General features: G+C 33.2%; 1 protein-coding gene across 1 annotated transcript; it reads left to right on the top strand.

The window, feature by feature from the left end:
- The first annotated feature begins 825 nt into the window (after positions 1 to 825).
- LOC149553322 (beta-1,3-galactosyltransferase pvg3-like) lies at positions 826 to 1,900 on the top strand. The gene has a single exon (XM_089789879.1). It carries the CDS (start codon positions 826 to 828, stop codon positions 1,894 to 1,896), a length of 1,071 nt encoding a protein of 356 aa, XP_089646005.1. The 3' UTR covers positions 1,897 to 1,900.
- Positions 1,901 to 21,286: the final 19,386 nt, after the last annotated feature.

The raw sequence follows: 21,286 nt of genomic DNA, 5'->3' as shown, positions 1-21,286 counted from the left end.
AAAAAATAATGATAATTTTATAGTTTTATACTATATCAGTTTTACCTCTATCTTCAACTTTTAAAAAATATAATTAATCTTAAATTCAACCAATCTTTCATCCCTAGCATGAAAATCAAAAGAAGTAATTTGTAGAGAATTCAAAAACAAGCATATGTAGTTTCATTCTTTACATGTGACTTAAAACTAAAACAATGTTTAAATAAGAAATCAGGTAACTTTAATTTTAAAAAAGAAGATAAACGTTGACAATGATAATGTTATTGATCGTTTTTATATCATTATATCAGTTTAATGCTGATAGATTTTTTACATGACTCCAAACACAACAGTCATTCAATAGATTAAACTGTGCTGGTAAAGAAAACCAGCACAAACCAATATTATGATTTTATACCGCTATATCAGTTTTACCTCTATGTTAAACTTCTGCCCATTGCCAATCAATTAAAATGATACTATTTTTGTTTTGCAACAGTATATCAATTTTAATTCTATCTTCAACTTCAGCCCATTGCCAAACAAAACCAAAAATATTGTTATTGTTCAAAAATATCCCCAAAAAGCGCAGAAATATCTGAAGATCATATCAGCAATTTGTAAAAAGGTTCAAAAAAGTTCAGAAATTCTATGAAACTGTGCAACGGCTGAAACGGCCGTTTCAAAACGGAAACCTAATTCCACCGTTGAACGCGAAACGGCAAGTAAACGTCGCGTAATTAATGTTCACGTAATTTAGAGGTTGCAGTTGAAGAAAGTGCATATAAAAGCCCACATGACCCTCATTTATTAGTCTTACGTGTTAAACTATTTTTGAGAGGATTGATGAAGGGCACGAGGAAACCCTATCTCTTTTTCCTCCCCACCTCAGTAATGAGGACGGGGCTGCTAGGTCTATTCACAGTCATATTCTTGGTAGCCTTATTCAATGTATCAGAATTAAGAAAAATAGTTAAAAGCCCATCTGGTTTTACCAATGTATTGCAGCATGAATCTATTGCAAATACTCTGAATTCATCCTTCCCATCATTTCTTGTAAGAACAGATGAGAATAGTCATGTGGGTTCTCATGACAGTCAGATCTTCATCAACTGTAGCTGCCCAAATCAAGTTCAAAACTGTGGGAATGATATGAAGGAGATCACTGATGATAAGAAGAATTACGAGTTCAGTATTCTGATTGGAATCCTGACAAGGGCAGATCTGTATGAAAGAAGACATTTTCTTCGCATGATCTATGGAAGCCAATCCACTGACCGTGCAAAAGTGGATGTGAGATTTGTGTTTTGTAATCTTACAAAGGAGGATCAGAGAATCCTTGTGCCTCTGGAGATCATGAGCTACAATGATATCATCATATTGAACTGTGAGGAGAACATGGATAATGGTAAGACTTATACCTATTTTTCAAGTTTGTCAAAGATGGGATTGCAGTATGATTATGTTATGAAGGCAGATGATGATGTTTACTTTAGGGTTGATAAGTTGGCTGAGTCACTGAAGCCTCTGCCAAGGATTGACACTTACTATGGCTTTGTTTTACCATGTGAGAAAATGGATCCATTTGACAAGTATATGTCTGGTATGGGATATGTCCTTTCATGGGATTTGGTGAAGTGGATTGAGGAGTCTCCAATTGCTGAGAGTAATAGAGTTGGGCCAGAGGATAAAATGGTGGGGTTTTGGTTAGATGAAGGTAAAAAGGCTAAGAATAGGTTTAACAATAAGCCTGCCATGTATGACTTTCCTTTCTCCAATCCTCCATGTTCTCATGAATTCATTCCTGAGACCATTGCTGTACACAAGCTCAAAGAGAGAGAAAGGTGGTTTGCTGTCCTCAACTACTTCAGATTTACATCTAATATCAAGGAATCCAAGCAGTATCATATAAATTAGGTTGAGGAGGGTGGAATTTGTGGTCATTTTATCTTTCATTTTTCAGAATTTTTCTTCTTATTCAATGGCTGCTTCAGGATTTTATAGAGATTATCTACTTACTACTATACAATTTCAGAAAACAAATAATCATGGATTGTATTGTCAATTTATGGTTCAGCTAGCAACAGAATATTGAGAAGTTCAAGCTAGTTTACTTGCTAAGAAGCTATAAATATTGTACTGCGTATTTTCCAATTGTCTGGGAGTAAAGAAGTGCACTCGATTATGCTGCTGTAATACTGTATGTAATATACTGTATATCTCCAATGGCGTGGGATCAAAGAAGTAATCTCAATTTGATTGAAAAGGAATATTATAGTTCGAAATTTTGTAATTGGTACGGTTTTCAATATTTTTGCATCAAATTGTAGGTATTAAAGATAAAGCTGGGTCAATCATCAAGAGATATAAAAATAGGTCTATATAATTTTGCAAAAAAATGAAATTTTTTGTCCTTTTAAAATGTATTTTATTGATATATTTTTATTCATTGAATTATTTGGAGTTATAAATTTTAGCACAAGTTTTAATAAGTAGGAAAAAGTTGAGTTTGATAATTAAATTATATAAAATTAATTAATTTATATGGTTTTTATAAAAGTTAAAACTGGAAAAAAAAATTGTGTCAAGTTTTATATTAATTAATTTTAATATTTTGATTTACAAGTAATCATATTAGTTCTATTTGTTGAACAATTTGGAGAATCATTAATTTTGAACTAATAAATCTTTATATCAAAACATGACTACTTTTATATCTAGATGTATCCCTTTCTAATTATAAACGATAGTGAGAATGTTTGTTAAAGAGACTACTACAATTTCTACAAATATAATAAAAATAATAATATAATATGCACACTTTGAATAATTGTATGTCAAATGGAGGAAAGGAGAAAATATATATCTAAATCTAAATACATAATTAGATTCTAAGGATGGAAAAATATTTTTATTTGACAAGAAAGTAACTAGCTTATTTTTTTTAAACAGATTTGTCACTTAGAAAGTACATGATTTGACACCATAGAATGTGTGGCAAATTAATTTCTCCAATAGTTGGATAGACCCTTGGTATATGGCCTTCCTCTACCTTTAGAGGGGCAACACCCTGGTAAGATGTAATTTGGAATTTAAAATAAATATGTATTCAAATTTAGAAAGATATGAAGAAAGATATTGAAAACAAATGCACCAAATGACTTGCAATCCTTCCTAAATCAGCTTGAATTGCTAATAGGAATGACAAAAAACTACTCTTGAAGGCTAGCATTAGCTCAATGATGATTCAATGGTTCATTAACATCTATACCATAACATAAGAAAATTTTCTAATTATAAGAGCAACAATTGTATGCACTTTGCAAAAATTGTCTTGCTATCAAAACTTCAACATAAGTGTTCCCTATTTCCTAAATCTAAAAATTCCTCTACTACATGTGCTATTCATGAATTTATAATCTATTCTAGCATAACTAACTTTTCAGGTTCATAACTACTCGAAAAGTTAGAATTTTGACTACTCTAAAAATGGTTCTTAACCTACTCTAACTTTTAATACTTAACCATAACTAAGAAAAAGTGAAGTCATTGACCAAAACTAAAAGGGATCCTAAAGTTGAGTTCTTTGAAAAGTATACAAGTAAAACATTTTAGGCAATCATAGGTGCTCCTACTTTAACTATCGATTGTGATCATTGATATTTTCTGCACCTACTCTTTGATCTAGAGGTGTATTGATTACCTCAATCAAATTTTCCTTATATGATCTGAATAATTTGATGACCTATGCCAAAACCTTGTTTTTTATGATGACCAAACTCTATATTTTCAGCTTTCATAGATCATGGCTCTTCCTAATTTCATCCAACTCTAGGGTGTAACCTAGCAAGTTTTGAATACAAGATTCCAATGTTGCTAAGAGAGTGCTCAATCTCATCATGATGTTTGTAGTGCCTCTTCCGTTTGATTTTTGTAAGTCAGCCTGATGGATACAATCTTGTTGATCTTTTGTTGTGAAGAGATCATGATTGGGACCATGAGTGGTCTACATGCTTGAGATGAATTAATTTATGTTACTATATCAATTTATTTGATTATGCTTATGACTAATTTATGAGATTATGATGTGTTAGATGGTTTCACTAAGGTTTGTGCCAGTGGTTACTAGGATTGATGTGATATCATGATGCTTTTCTCTGATTACCCTAAGATGGGTGCTTAGTTTGCACTATTACCCTACTACACTAGACTAGGTTCCTATAGTAGTGGCTAGTCATGTATATGATTGTGTTCGCTTATATGTTTTAAGTGCCTTTTCATGTTGTTTAAACAACCATTATTAAATGTTTAAATAATTAGAAATAAATTATCCATGTTAGATTACTCTGTTGTTTAGTTGATCATATATGTGTGATGATGCTTCCTTTTGACATGACAGTATGTTTATGATGATATCTAGTTATCCAGTATTTGGACATATCTCTGATTATGTTAGATTTGGATTTAATCCTATGATGATTTACTTTATTATTGGTATGATATGCTTTATGTGAATGTGAGTGATGTAACTAGATTTTTTTTACTATGTTTGAATAAATAGTTAAATTAGGTATTTAATGCATTTATTGCTTCAGCTATATAATTATATGTAATTGCACTTGATCATGTGTTTTAGTGTGCAAGATTTATATCCTTAGCAGTGGCATTTGGAGTTAGTGAGTCAGCTATTCATATTTACCAATATCATTCTTGTATAGTGAACATATGTTATTTAAATGCTTAAATTAAACCTTCGAGTGGTTTGATAAATTTGGACTCATTTGCATTACATGATTAGACTTGTGAATGTGCATGTGCATTTAGAGTTTTGCATGGTCGAGAAATTATTAAGGATTCTGTGATTTTGGTTTTTGGGGTTTTCGGTCTTTATTGTAGTTCATTTTAATTTTTGGCACCTTTGCCATAAATGAATTGTAATTACTTCGAATAGCCTATTTTTGTTTAGGTTGATTTGTGATCTAACTATTGTTACCTAGTTATTTACCCTAATCAATTATTCACTCAAAAAGTGAATAAGTATCCAAAGAGGAATTTTATTCCACACTTCTCACTTTTGAATTAGAAAGTTTGAGAGTAAAACCCAAAATGCTCTTCATGAGGAACTATTGTTCTATTCATTGTGGGAGCTATGGGCATGGGATCGTCGCAAGATCAGTCTTGTTGGATCTAGCTTAGGGAGACCTTGGATTGCCTTGATTTCTAGCTACTTTGCAGGATTTTTATTTTATGGTTCAAATTCTCTTTTTTCTCTTTTGGATGCGAGGTTATGCTCTCCCATTTCAATGTTTTAGCTCTATTTCTACTTTTTCTTTTGGTAGCCATTTGTTAGAAGGTTGAGAACTAGTGTTTCCCTCCATTTTTGTATGCTAGCTCTACCTGATTGGGTGAGTATGAGCATTTCCCTCATTTTTGAGATGGAAATTTGTGGTTTTGAATTATTATGCTGGTCAATTTTGCATATGAACTTCAAACCTAGATTTTATTTGATATTCCCGGCTTTTGTGCCCTAAGACCAAATGGGTTTTAATTTCAAATTTTTAAGTTTTGAGGTTTTTCGCCTCAATTTGCATGTCGCCTAGTTTTCTTGGATTTTCTTGGCATGGTGTTGGTAGTGGATTTAGATTATCTATAGGATTTCAATCTAGCCATCATTTCATCTTTATGTTTGTATTGAGATGCGTGCCACATTTGTACTTGTAGTGTTGTGTTCGATTGAGTGATTTTATACCTAGTGGTATTGTTTGTTTTAGACCCTTGTTATTATTTTGTGGACGCTAGGATACATGTAGAATCCATACTCCCAAATTGAGGCTGATTGAGTGAGTTCATGATATTTGGTCTTGTTCCATCATTGGGATTTATGTAGAATCCATCCTTCTAGATTGAGGTCAGTTGAGTGAGTTCATGATGTATGGTTTTATTATTCATTGGGATGTGTGCCACATGCATCCTCCCAAGCTTTTATTTGGTTGAGTGTGATTTTTCTTGTGTTCTCATCTAGTCCTTGTGTTATGGTCTTCATGATGGTGGTGCGAGACACATGAGCATATGTGTGTGCATTTGTCAAGTGACTTGGAAAGCCTAATCTCCTATTTGTATTTCAGTTGAGTTATGTTCATTTGGGGTCGGGTTAGGAATATGCATGCCTATAGACACTCATCGTTGGATGAGAATGGGTAGTATAGGGTAGCACCATGGAGAGGGCTTCTATCTCATAGCCTAGTGATTATTATGTCATAGGGTTGGCATGAAGAAAATTTAAAGGCTTTTATCTCAAAGCTTGGTGTCTATTGCACCATAGGGTTGGTAGAGGAAGTTTTAATTAATTGATAATTAATAAACTATTGTGTAATAAAACAAAGATAATTAAAAAAGGATACAGAGTGTGAGAGCCTTCCATTGGGAAGTTGATTCAACATAGTATTGAGCTTGGGCTTTCTAATGCCAAGTGACTCTCCATTTAGTGAGCCCCTACATTGTTATCCATTAAGAATCTGACCAAGACCTGTAGTACTTGCATTGTCTCATGATCTTGGTTTCAGTCATCTTACCATCTGGTGTGAGTGTTAGCCATGGATATTTTGTGTTGTGGTTGGATCATTATCTCCATTAGCATGGTGAGAGTTTACCTACAAGTTTCACGTGGTTGGGAGTGTAGCTACCTATACCACTGCTAAGAACCGATGTACAAAGATGGTCTATTGTTCCAGTGTGACTGGTGCTTGATATTTACTTGGTATTTCAATTTATTTAGAGTATGTTTCCTTGTGATTTATGCTTTCATTGAAATGCTTGGATATCATGTGTAGATGATGTTAGTTTATTTAACGCATTCCTGTATTATGATGTTTAGCATATGACTAGATTATCTATTTTTCTTAGTTGGAGTATCTATTGCTTATTGGTTTAGTATGTTAGATTTCCTATTCATATGAAGTTATTATGTTTTAGTAGTGATATCCTCATAACACACCTTTGACTATCTAGTTGGAAGTTTGGGAAGTTTGACATGAATTTTGTTGTTTTTGTGCATTGTGGTGTTGCTTTTAGTATGTTTCCTTTAGTGCCATGGTTTAGATGGTTAGTTGTATTTATGTATTTCTAATCTTGTGTTCAAGTGTCCAAGCCTTGATTTGTGGATCTGGTACTCCTCGATGAGGAGGAATTATTTTCCCTATCTTCTTATCTTGTATTTTTCTTGCTTATTATTGCGAACCCTCATGCAATATTTTACTCTCTCTTGTGCAAGACTATACACTCTACTACGCAAAATTTGGTGTTTCCTCATGCCCAAGATTGCATTTCTTTATGTGCTTCTTAGTAGTTCCTTGCATGAGCCTTGGCATCACTGCAATGGGTTTTGGTTGCTGAGCCAGGCAGTTCCTCATGCAAAAGGGTAGTTGCTTGCATTACATGTTGTACTTCCTCGTACTAAACTATTTGTTGGGATATCTCGCAAAAAAAATAGCGAGCATCTTCACTATTTTTCAGAGAACACTTTTTGGTGTTTCAAGTACCCTTTGGGATTTTCTAGGCTTCGACAGATCAGATATTATGTGTTATGTTGTTGTCTTTGGTTTTCGTATTTCAGTTGAGTGTGTTAGTTTATTGTGGCATTTGGAGATCCATTGGTTGATGGGTTTGTTGGTTGAGTCTTTCATTGTGATCTTAGTGATCCTTATATGTTGATTTTCATGTGCATCCATACTTGTTATATATATATATATATATATATATATATATATATATATATATATATATATATATATATGTTGGCTTTTATTTATCCTTGTTCTAAGGATCTCTATGTGGGGCACTATAATGTCGGCATTTGACCAATGCTTATTGCCAAGTTCAGTGTTGATCTTTAACTCTATGCATTCTAAAATAGAAGATATGTTTGGATCCTGAGTAGCTTTTCATTTAGTATCTTTGTCTTACTTCAATTATACAGTTCAGGTATTTTGATGAAATTTGATGTCTCCATATGGGAAAATTCATGGAGTTTTAATCATTCATTAGATCGCTGCAAAAAGTAGGGGATCTTTTAGAATTATATCCTCACATACTTGATGCTCTTCGTGGGAACCTCAAACATTTCCCTCATGCATAGAAGAAAGACTTTCCATATTCATTATAGAAATTTAGTCAAACACTTCCAAGAAAGCATATGTATATTTGTATCTTATGCCCATACTTGAAACCAGTACTTGGTGACTCCCATTGTTTATTTCCAACATCATACAATGCATATCAACTTGGTCAATGATCACCCAATGGCTTGAGTTACTACTTGGTAATCATTTACCATTTTGGGTGATCACTTTCTTTGCACATGGCTTGCACACTCTTGAAAGTCTCCCTACATATGCACATCCATTATGAAGCATCATAATATTTCATTGAATTGAATCCTTCCTGCCTAGCTTCATATCTCCTATCTTGTGTCACAACATGAATTCTATCATTTCAAAATACACCATTGGAAGGGTACGCAAGTTGGAGAGAGGATGTGGGAATTGTATCAAACATATCACACACTTGAGAAGGCACTCTGTCAAACAATTACATTCCCTGTGGGACTTTGTAAATGTGGTGTCATTTACAGCTTCAAGACATTGCACACCAAATATTACCTTACATATAAAGCTCTACTCTATCACTTCTTAAAGAGTTAATTTACATAGTTTGTATTTCAGCACCACTATAGATATGAAGGAAAGTTGTGAATCATCACACACTCTTTGAGACTCTCAATTCCCCAACGATTGCTCTAATATTTCATCCTATGCTAATAATTATGCAAAATTGTGTTTGCGATATAGATTATTCTCTCAAAAAGTTATCGTGCATTATCACCTTTTCTACCTCAACCTTTCAAGCTGGAAACTTCCAAATGCATTTATACACCAAACTGAGTGTAGATATGAGATATCAATTGACCAATAGAATTCACATTTCATTACTGGTGAAACTCGAAGTCTTGGAGAAGACTTATGATAGCCCACACAAGGCCTTAAAGACTCTATCTATGCATAGGAATCAAGAGGAGCACACAATATGTACCTTTTTTCTTATTGAGTAGAAAAATAAATATTCTCTTAATACATATAAACTCCAAGTTATTAAGAAATGACATATTGCAAGTCGAAGATAAGGTGTGATTATCTCATCTTAAAGATTTTGAATCCTGTCATCATGTGCCTTAAGGATTTTAAATCACAATAAAGTTAGTACTCTATTAGGATATTTACAATAGGCTTGTCAAGGCTACTCTCTTAAGAGATTAACCTAATCCATGGGTTAGAATGAAATTTGTACCATGATCCTTTATTTTGTACTTAATTGTTGATGGTAGATCTTCTCTTTCAATATACAATCACCTCAATTCAATAGATATACTTTATCTCCTCTCTACACTATTGGGTTGCCTTAGTCCTTCAACCTTTAATCTACCATTAACTATTCAATTCTCTCACTTACAAATTCAAAAATGCAAAATTAGGGCTTAAACCCTTCTTAAGTAACCATCTAATAAAGCTTCTAGATCTCCATCAAAGCATGCATGCATGTAGAACTAGAACTATCTCATCTAGTAACACCCTAAAGGAACTAGGTTCTAGAAAATATTTCTTCAATGGATCCACAAAAAACTGTAAGTTTTTCCCTAGTCATGCAAAACCTGCAAAACTAATGTGTTCAACTTGACACACATATACATCCACACCCACTTCTCATATGTAAGAGACTAAAAAGTCTGAAAGCACCAAACAAATAAACCCAAAATAATGGGTTATCATGGATTAGCATCACCATAGACTTTTTAAGAAAAATCTATAAACCCCTTTGATCCAACAAAAAAAATTGAAGCCATGCATGTACAATCATCAAAAATGATTGTTCTCACTTGTAGACCAACTCCACAACCACTGCTAGCACATGCATGTAAGAGAGATAGGCTATCTAGAAGCTTCCAGATCATCTAATGATAAACTCCATAACCTCTATGCATTCAAGGTAACAAAATATAAACCTTCCAATGCCCATGCATTAAGAATTATTCTATTGCCAACCAAGAGCTCCAGATCAATTTAGTTTCAACATGACCAACTCTATTTTCGATGTCTTCACCATTCTTTAAGAAATGGTTGTTGTCACCTGAAAAAATAAATCACCAACACAACTTCCAAACTCATCAAAGGATTAGTTATTATCATTTCTTTTACATCAAAACTCTCCAAGGTTTTCAAGAAAATAAATCTTAATAGAAGAAGTACCCAAAATTAGAAACATTGTTAATCCTCAGATGCAACCAACATGCAATTCACAAACTTGAGCTCTGATACCATTTGAAGGGAAATGGAAACATCTTAGAAAGCCATTTAAGATTAGTATGCACATCTTATACCCAAAGATTTCTTCAATAGCTTCTAATAAACAAATTCAAGTGCATACTAATGTTCCATAATGGAAATAGACATAGTTGATTTCCCACAATTAAAAGCTTAAGGAAAAGTGATTGCAATATATAAATCCAACAAATTTTAGTAGCATTATGACATACAAATTTAAAATTCTACAATCATGAAATTAGACAAATGAGACTAAATAGAAGAAATAGATATACATGGGTAAAACTCCTTCGGGAGTGTATTATTCAATAATAAGTTAGAATACATTTTAAAGCTCTAAGCCTTCACATAGAGAATTACATCCTATTCCATCCTATAAAATAATACAACCCTATAATGTGAGCACCTTCACTTTCTCTCATATTATAAATCAGAAAAGGCACCAACATATATTGATGCAGGAGCATCATGGGTTGCCTTGTAATCTTGCTCATTTTTTATCATTCTGCTAGTTATTGTTGATTGTCAATTACTATTGAGTCCTAATTACTATTGAGTTCTAGTTACTATCAAAGTCTTGGCCTAGCCATCCACTATTGTCCAAGTTGTCTAGTGTTGGCTGACTATTCCTTGATGTGCCAAGGGAGCCTAATATTTACTAATGCTCAGTTCCTTCTTTGACCAATTTTGTCTATGATTGATTCTTAGTTTGAGATGACTTGTGTCTTTAATTTTGATCATGAATTTAATATTAGGATCTTGTCTTGGAATGTTTATAGACCATTTTAAGGTTGGCCTTTCTATTATGCAATGATCTAGAATCTTCTATAAGCCATTTTGGCAAGTATAAAGAGGGGTATTTGGATTAGCTTAGGTATCACTTAAAAAGTGGAGAGCAAACATTTCTGCAAGAGAGGATTTGAAGCTGGATCATGGGTTTGAAGTTTTATTTGTATTTGGCCATAAACCAAGAGGCCTTACAGTTGGGCATGTATGCTGACAATTGAATGAATCAATATAATTAATTTTTCTTCCCTCTCATTTTTGTTGTTCTCTCTATTATTTTCTTCTGGTGTGTTTACTCAACAAGGTGATTGGATAGTTAGGCCTTCCTTTGGCCCTATCTCTTCAATCTCTCCTTCTGTCATATATAGAGCTCAACAAAAGAGTTAAATTTCCATGGTTTCAAAAATGATTCAGGAGAAGCTTGGTGTTAACTTGCAATCCTACTCATGTTTTATTGCGCTAGTTAAAGCCGAGTTCCAATTGTTATCAAGTTGCAGTCATTGATGAGTTCTTGCATGTGTTGAGTTGTCTAGTGTTGACCAAGCATTTTTATATGTGTTGAGTTGTCTAGTGTTGACAAAGTGTTCTTTTGTGCACCAAGTGAACATGATATTTTTTGATGTTTGGTTCCTTCTTTGACCAAGCTTTTTTGTTATTGGTTCTTAGTTTGAGTCAACACATGTATTTAATTTAGATCATAAATTTAATGTAAGGATCTTGGGATGAGTGTAGACCATTTTGAGGTTAGACTTCTATTATGTAATACTATAGAATATCTCAAGTAATAAATTTTGTCAAGTATAAATAGGTGTGTTTAAATTAGGATAGGGGAGAGAGAGTGTGAAAGGTTGGTGAGGCTGGAAGTCCGAATTATGGACCTGTGAAAGTTCTAAGTATTGGATCTCTTAAAATATTTGTATTGCTCATAACTTAGAATGCCTTACAGGTGGGCATGTATGTTGATAATTTGATGAACCAATAAATTAATTGTTTTTTCCTCTCCTTTGTATTGTTCTTTATGTTATTTTTTTCATTTGTGTACTCAATGAGGTGGTTGGATAATTAGGTGAGCCTCTGGCCCAATCTATTCAATTTCCTCATTGCATCATATGGTATTAGATGTTAAGTTTCATCCTTGTGGAGATGGATTGTGTAGAACCTTGAGTTAAATGGTTGTAGGGTGATAGATCTATAGATTTGACCTATAACTTGTAAAGGGTTATGATCTTGTAGGAACTGATTTGTAAAAATGGTTTGAGGATGACATTGTTATTATGGACATGTTGAGACAAATTGTAGCTAGATTAGATGTTGTGGAGATAACCCAAAGGAGAGGAGTGCATCTTGATGATATAAGTGATGATGAAGCAATTGTACAAAATCCTAATACAGAACCTAAAGAAGATCAAAGTGAGGAAAGATTGTTGAGAGTGTTTTCTAGGGCACATTCAAATCCTTCTACAAAAGTTGTTTCTTATAATGGACATTTGGACACCAATGTTTTGTTGGATTGGATCTCTAACATGGAGAAGTTCCTTGAGTTTTGAAGGGACTCTTGATAATAGGAAGGTGAAGATTGCAGTAACTAGGTTGAAAAGTCAGCCTTGCTATGGTGAGAGCAATTGAAAACTGATAGACAAAGAAGAGAAAAAGAGAAGATCACGACTTGTTTAAAAATTATGGACAAAGAAAAGAACTGATTGATTGGCAAGTTAAATTGTTGAGAAAGATACAAAATTTGAGATAAAAAGACATGCCTATAAAAGAGTATACCAAGGAATTCTATAAGTTGGACATTAGATCTAGACATGTGGATGATGAGATTGAGAATGTTGCAAGATATTTAAATGGATTGAGATCTGGAATTAAAGATGAAATAAGTTTTTTGAAATTGGAATTTTGGAGGAAGAATATCAATATGCCTTGAAAGATGAAAATATCCTAACAAAGAAGCTTGAACAAAGATAGCAAGGTAGAGGTTGTAGATTTGAGAGAGGCAGAGGTAGATCTTATGGAGAAGGTAGCATATATGACAATTTTGTGTAAGCTAAGGGAAAATTTGAATGGAGAATTGATGAAAAAGGAAAGATCGAGTGGAAAGGTGGTATTTCTTACCAAGGAGGTACTAGTTCATACCAAGGAAGAGGTAACTCTTAATCTGGAGGTGGTTTTCATGGTAATTATTTCATATGTGGCAAAGAAGGGCATAGATCCTTTGAATCTATGTACTCTAGTGAAAATGAACAAGGAAAAAGAAATGCTATGATTCAAGGAGATCTTAAGGGTTCACCAAGTGGACCTGAGGTTCAAGAAAGTCTAATGGTGAGAAGAAATTTGTATAATAAAAGAGTTGATGAGGAACCTGTCCTTACGAGAACTCTTTTCAAGACCTGATGTATGATGGTAGGAAAGTGTTGCAAAGCAATTATTGACAATGGAAGTTCAAAAATTTTGGCATTAGAGGAGTTAGTTACAAAGTTGTAGTTGTAGAGGTTGAGACACCCTAAACCCTATCATGCTTCATAGATCAAAGATGAGCATAAATTGTTGGTAAGTGAGCAGTGTGTTATGAAATTTGAGACTGGAAACTATTTTGATGAAGTTTAGTGTGATATTATGCCTATGGATTATTAACATATTCTACTGGCTAGACCTTGGAAATATGATAGACATATTGTGCATGATGGTAGATTAAATCAATATACTCTATAGGTGAATGAAGAAAAGAAAATGTTGTTACCTTTGATCAAGTCTGATGATGAGATAAATTGTACTACTGTAAAAATTTGTATGGTTAGTGGAAAACAATTTTAAAACAAAATGAAAAAGGACCAAGGTTGTTATTTTTTAATTCCTAGAGGGCTGAATTTTGGTAGTAATGGCCAAGCAATAGAGTATAGGAATGGAAAAGTGACAGGTAAAGTCTTAGCAACAAAAGGTTGTGGAGGTCGAGTGACAAAAGAAACTAATAGTTTTGGCTGAGTGCTAATAGAAATAGAAATATTGTTGAATGAGTACAAAGATATTTTTGCAAAGGATATACCTAATGGTTTTTCGCTGGTAGGAAACATAATTCATTGTGTGGATTTGATTCCTAGAGCTAGTTTTCCAAATAAAGCACCCTATTTATTAACACCTACCAAGAATGTAGAACTTAATAGACAAGTGCAAAAGTTGTTGCAGAAAGGTTTGATCAGAGAAATTTTGAGTCCATGTGTTGTACCTACTATATTAGCACCTAAGAAAATAGAGAATAAAGATTGTGCATTGATTCTAGAGCTATTAACAAGATCACAGTAAAATATAAGTTTCCTAAGTCAAGGATGGATGACATAATGGATTGTTTAAGTGTAGCAAATTATTTTACCAACATTTATTGGAAGAGTGACTATCATGATATTAGAATTAGAGAAGGTGATGAATGGAAGACTAATTTCAAGACAAAAGATGGTTTGTATGAATGGTTGGTTATGTCTATTGGTTTGACTAATGCACCTAGTACTTTCATGAGATTGATGAATGACATTCTCAAGAGATGCTTAGGTTAAGTCTGTGATTATTTATTTGGATGATATTATGATATTTAGTAAGACTAAGGAAGAACATCTATAGCATGTTAGGAAAATATTATAGAGATTGACAGAGGAGAAGTTTCTTATTAATTTGAAAAAGTGTTCCTTTAGGCAAGAAGAGAATGTGTATTTTAGATTTATGATTTTAGCTAATGGTTTGAGAATGGATCTCAAGAAGTTTAAAACAATTTTGGAATGACCTACAATTTAGAATGTAGGTGAGGTAAGATTATTTCATGGTTTGGCTAGCTTTTATAAAAAGTTTATAAAGAATTTGAGTTCTATTTTCAATTCCATGACCGAGACAATGAGAGGAGATAAAAAAGATTTTATGTGGAAACCTAGGGCTAATAAGAGTTTTGAGACTTTTGAAAACAAAAGGTTGCTAAGTTACCTATATTAGCTTTATCTAATTTCAATAAGGTATTTCAAGTTGACTTTGATACAAGTGGTAGTGTAATAGGACATGTGTTAAGTCAAGAAGGTAAACTCATTGATTTCTCTAGTGAGAAGTTGAATGATGCTAAAAGGAAGTATTATGTATATGATCAAGAGTTGTATCCCATTGATCAAGCCTATGAAGAAGTGGAGATAGTATTTGATTCCTAAGGAGTTTGTGTTATATATTAATCATAAAGTTTTACAATATTTGAGAAGCCAACATAAGTTGAATTAGAGTCATACAGAGTGGGTTTTAATATTTTCATAATTTCATAATCCAATCATAAAAGTGGAATTACTAACCCAATTGTAGATGCATTGAGCAGAAGACATTCTTTGTTCACTAAGATAAAGGTTGAAGTTCTTGATTTTGATGAGATGAAGGAGTTGTATGATACTAACCCTAATTTTTTTAAGGCATGGAGAGAGTACAGAGCACCAAATCTATCAAGTGAATAGAGTAAGTGTTGATATTTCATATTTTTGGATAGAGAAATATATATATATATATATATATATATATATATATATATATATATATATGAGATGAAGTGGTTGTAAGGAAACCTGCAAGAAAGAATATAACCATTTCCATATAATCCATAATAGATATGAAATAAATATGGAATTAAAATCCACATGCAAGAGAATAGACAACATACCCACAAAAATTGTGACACAAGATATACCCAAGAAAACCCTCATTAAGGGAAAAATCCAACCTCTAAAAGCATCCATCACTATGTATTATTCAACAAAAATATCATTGCAATACAACCATGGAAGCCTTCAAAGCCATACTCACATCCAAGAAATTTATGTGAACAAGCATGAATCCAAAAATCCCATGCCATGCTTCCAACCTTCACAATTGCTCCCTTGGCTAACCTATCAAGCCTTGTCATGCTCAACTCTTTCCCTTTTGTCTTCTTCTTTCTTCTCACACAACAAGTACCCTTCTGGTTGCTTATTTAGTAGCAAGTCCCACAAAACCACCAAGTGGCATTACATAAACCATGTGCTAAAACCATGTACTACGTAACTCATTGGCCCCACATTTAATATTGAAAATTTAATTCTTTTCTCCAATATTAAAATAATTACATGAAATATTATCACAATGCTACAATACAATTCATTAAGTATATCCCATGGGAATCTTTTCATGTTGCACATCCATCTAGGTGAAACATTACATACTAAAATAAAATAATTCAATATAACAATATTATATAATGTGTGCAACACCCATTATCTCAATAATCTCCCACTTATTGTGTACATTGCATATGGTCAATCTGTAGCCACATAAATAAACAAGGGAACAACCCCTCCTAGCACATCCACCATATAGATCAAAGTACACTAAGTGCTCCATCTTGGTACCCATAACAAAATCAAAGTATCCAACATCTCAAACATCTATGATACTGATGGAAATTTGATAAGAAAAGGTGAATAGACTAGGAGTAATCTATTTTACCTAGATATGGAAGATGCAACTTGTCTTATTGTTAGACTTGATGATGTATGGTTATGACATAAAAGGTTGTGTCATATTAACTTTGACAATCTGATTAGCATTAGCAAAAAGAAGAAAGTTAGAGGTTTTTCTAAGCCAAAGAAGCCTAAAAATACAATGTGCAAACAATGTCAACTAGGAAAGATGACCAACTCAAATTTCAAAAGCAAAGTCTACACTTCCAAAGAAGTATTAGAATTAGTGCATATTGACTTATGTGGCCCAGTAGAAGTGAAAAGCTACCAAGGAGATAGATACATAATGTTATTTATGGATGACTATTCTAGGATGATGACTGCCATGTTCTTAAAGAAATTTTTTTATCTATTTCAAATGTTTAAGTGGTATTTGGCTAGGGTTGAGAAGGAAACTGGAAAGAGTTTTAAGTGTCTAAGATTAGACAGAGGAGGAGAGTTTACATCAAAAGAATTTGAGACTTTTGCAATCATAAGGGAATCAAAAGACAAACATCAACACCTAAAACTCCCCCATAGAATGACATTGCAGAAAGAAGGAATAGATCAGTAATAGACTATGTCAAAACATTAATGATGGAGAAGAATGTTGCTCTAAAGTATTGGAGAGAAGTTTTAAGTACTATTGTTTATACCCTGAATCGAGTACAAGTCAAGAAAGGTACAAATGCAACACCTTCTAAACTATGGTATGGTCACTTACCTAATGTAAAACATTTCAAAGTATTTGGTTGCAAATGTTATATTCTAAAAGATGCTAGAAATGAAAAGTTTGATGCAAAGAGTGATGAAGACATATTCCTCAGACACTCCACTAGAAGTAAAGCATATAAGTATTTGAATACTAACACTAACAAGATTGTGGAGAGTGCAAATGTAAATTTTGATGAACACGCAGAAGTCCAAGTTGATGAATCCAAGAAACCAAAAGATTATAGATCTTTTGTATATTTCTATGAAGGAATACCATCTGAAGATGATGTTAGCAATCAATTTGGGAATCAACAACAAATTTTAGTATCAGCCAAGTCATAGCCAGTGAATGTTGAGCTGCATTTAGAAGTTGAATTGTAGAATGAAGAAAATGGGCATTTTGACTCTAAAATCAATACACATGAAAGAGATACCAAAATGTCAAATGGTGATGTGCAAAGTGACTCTAAAGTTGAAGGACCAAACATGGAATGAATGATAGAACCAAGACTATCTAGGTATGTGAGAAGACATCACCGTACAGAACAAATCATTGGAAACAAGGAAGCTAGACCAATGATAAGGAATAGACTAAGGAATGAATCATGTCTGCTAAGCAAGACTGAACCCAAAATACTAAAAAATGCACTACAAGATGGCAACTGGCATAAAGCTATGGAAGAGGAGATAGATTAGATTGTGAAGAACAAAACTTGGACCTTAGTTCCAAGGCCAGCTAATAAAAATGTAATTGGTACCAAATGGGTTTTCAAAAACAAACTTGATGAGAATGGTGATATAACAAGAAACAAGGCCACACTAGTTTGCAAAGGTTATGCACAAGAAGAAGGACTATATTATGGGAAAACATTTTTCCCTATTGCAAGAATGGAAAGACTGAGAACACTACTTGCATATGTTGCTTACAAAGGTTTCAAAGTCTACCAAATGGATGTAAAGTCTTCTTTTTTGAATGGTATACTAGAAGAGGAAGTCTACATAGAACAACCAAAGGGATTTATTGATGACAACAACAAGGATATGGTTTGAAAATTACATAAAAAACTCTATGGTTTGAAACAAGTACCTAGAGCATGGTATGAGAGACTACATAAATACCTTGTGAAGATAGGATTTGAGAGAATAGATGACAACAACAATCTGTACATCAAGGCAGAAAAAGGTAAAGACATTTTGATATTTGAAATATTTGTTGATGATATAATATTTGGAGGAAAAGATGTCCTGTGCAAAGATTTTGCTGATCAACTAAAACACGAGTTTGAGATGTCAATGTTTGAAGAAATCAAATTCTTTGATGGATCGCAAGTACATCAATTGAAGCATGGCATATTTGTGACCTAATCAAATTACATCAAAGAGATACTCAAGACATTTAGATTAGAAGACTCAAAACTAGTCAGTACACCAATGGTAATAGGGCATAAGTTATCCAAGAATGATGAGTCAGCTAAAGTGAATCAGACAATGTACAGATTAGTGATTGGAAAGTTGCAGAATGTTGTGCATAGTAGACCAGACATTGCATTAGTTATTGGAATAGTGGCATATGTTGCTTACAAAGGTTTCAAAGTCTACCAAATGGATGTAAAGTCTTCTTTTTTGAATGGTATACTGGAAGAGGAAGTCTACATAGAACAACCAAAGGGATTTATTGATGACAACAACAAGGATATGGTTTGAAAATTACATAAAAAACTCTATGGTTTGAAACAAGCACTTAGAGCATGGTATGAGAGACTACATAAATACCTTGTGAAGATAGGATTTGAGAGAATAGATGACAACAACAATCTGTACATCAAGGCAGAAAAAGGTAAAGACATTTTGATATTTGAAATATTTGTTGATGATATAATATTTGGAGGAAAAGATGTCCTATGCAAAGATTTTGCTGATCAACTGAAACACGAGTTTGAGATGTCAATGTTTGAAGAAATAAAATTCTTTGATGGATCACAAGTACATCAATTGAAGCATGGCATATTTGTGACCTAATCAAATTACATCAAAGAGATACTCAAGAAATTTAGATTAGAAGACTCAAAACTAGTCAGTACACCAATGGTAATAGGGCATAAGTTATCCAAGAATGATGAGTCAACTAAAGTGAATCAGACAATGTACAGATTAGTGATTGGAAAGTTGCAGAATGTTGTGCATAGTAGACCAGACATTGCATGAGTTATTGGAATAGTGGCATATGTTTCTTACAAAGGTTTCAAAGTCTACCAAATAGATGTAAAGTCTTCTTTCTTGAATGGTATACTGGAAGAGGAAGTCTACATAGAACAGCCAAAGGGATTTATTGATGACAACAACAAGGATATGGTTTGAAAATTACATAAAAAACTCTATGGTTTGAAACAAGCACCTGGAGCATGGTATGAGAGACTACATAAATACCTTGTGAAGATAGGATTTGAGAGAATAGATGACAACAAAAATCTGTACATCAAGGCAGAAAAAGGTAAAGACATTTTGATATTTGAAATATTTGTTGATGATATAATATTTGGAGGAAAAGATGTCCTATGCAAAGATTTTGCTGATCAACTGAAACACGAGTTTGAGACGTCAATGTTTGAAGAAATCAAATTCTTTGATGGATCGCAAGTACATCAATTGAAGCATGGCATATTTGTGACCTAATCAAATTACATCAAAGAGATACTCAAGACATTTAGATTAGAAGACTCAAAACTAGTCAGTACACCAATGATAATAGGGCATAAGTTATCCAAGAATGATGAGTCAGCTAAAGTGAATCAGACAATGTACAGATTAGTGATTGGAAAGTTGCAGAATGTTGTGCATAGTAGATCAGAGATTGCATTAGTTATTGGAATAGTGGCATATGTTGCTTACAAAGGTTTCAAAGTCTACCAAATGGATGTAAAGTCTTCTTTTTTGAATGGTTTACTGGAAGAGGAAGTCTACATAGAACAGCCAAAGGGATTTATTGATGACAACAACAAGGATATGGTTTGAAAATTACATAAAAAACTCTATGGTTTGAAGCAAGCACCTAGAGCATGGTATGAGAGACTACATAAATACCTTGTGAAGATAAGATTTGAGAGAATAGATGACAACAACAATCTGTACATCAAGGTAGAAAAAGGTAAAGACATTTTGATATTTGAAATATTTGTTGATGATATAATATTTGGAGGAAAAGATGTGCTATGCAAAGATTTTGCTGATCAACTGAAACACGAGTTTGAGATGTCAATGTTTGAAGAAATCAAATTCTTTGATGGATCGCAAGTACATCAATTGAGGCATGGCATATTTGTGACGTAATCAAAATACATCAAAGAGATACTCAAGACATTTAGATTAGAAGACTCAAAACTAGTCAGTACACCAATGGTAATAGGGCATAAGTTATCCAAGAATGATGAGTCAGCTAAAGTGAATCAGAAAATGTACAAATTAGTGATTGGAAAGTTGCAGAATGTTGTGCATAGTAGACCAGACATTGCATTAGTTATTGGAATAGTGGCATATGTTGCTTACAAAGGTTTCAAAGTCTACCAAATGTATGTAAAGTCTTCTTTTTTGAATAGTATACTGGAAGAGGAAGTCTACATAGAATAGCCAAAGGGATTTATTGATGACAACAACAAGGATATGGTTTGAAAATTACATAAAAAACTCTATGGTTTGAAACAAGCACCTAGAGCATGGTATGAGAGACTACATAAATACCTTGTGAAGATAGGATTTGAGAGAATAGATGACAACAACAATCTGTACATCAAGGCAGAAAACGGTAAAGATATTTTGATATGTGAAATATTTGTTGATGATATAATATTTGGAGGAAAAGATGTCCTATGCAAAGATTTTTCTGATCAACTGAAACATGAGTTTGAGATGTCAATGTTTGAAGAAATCAAATTTTTTGATGGATCGCAA

Source organism: Cupressus sempervirens, chromosome 6 (genome assembly GCF_028749045.1).
Source record: "Cupressus sempervirens isolate cs-2001-9-10 chromosome 6, ASM2874904v1, whole genome shotgun sequence".
Lineage (NCBI taxonomy): Eukaryota > Viridiplantae > Streptophyta > Pinopsida > Cupressales > Cupressaceae > Cupressus > Cupressus sempervirens.
This window is presented reverse-complemented; position numbering and strand designations above follow the sequence as displayed.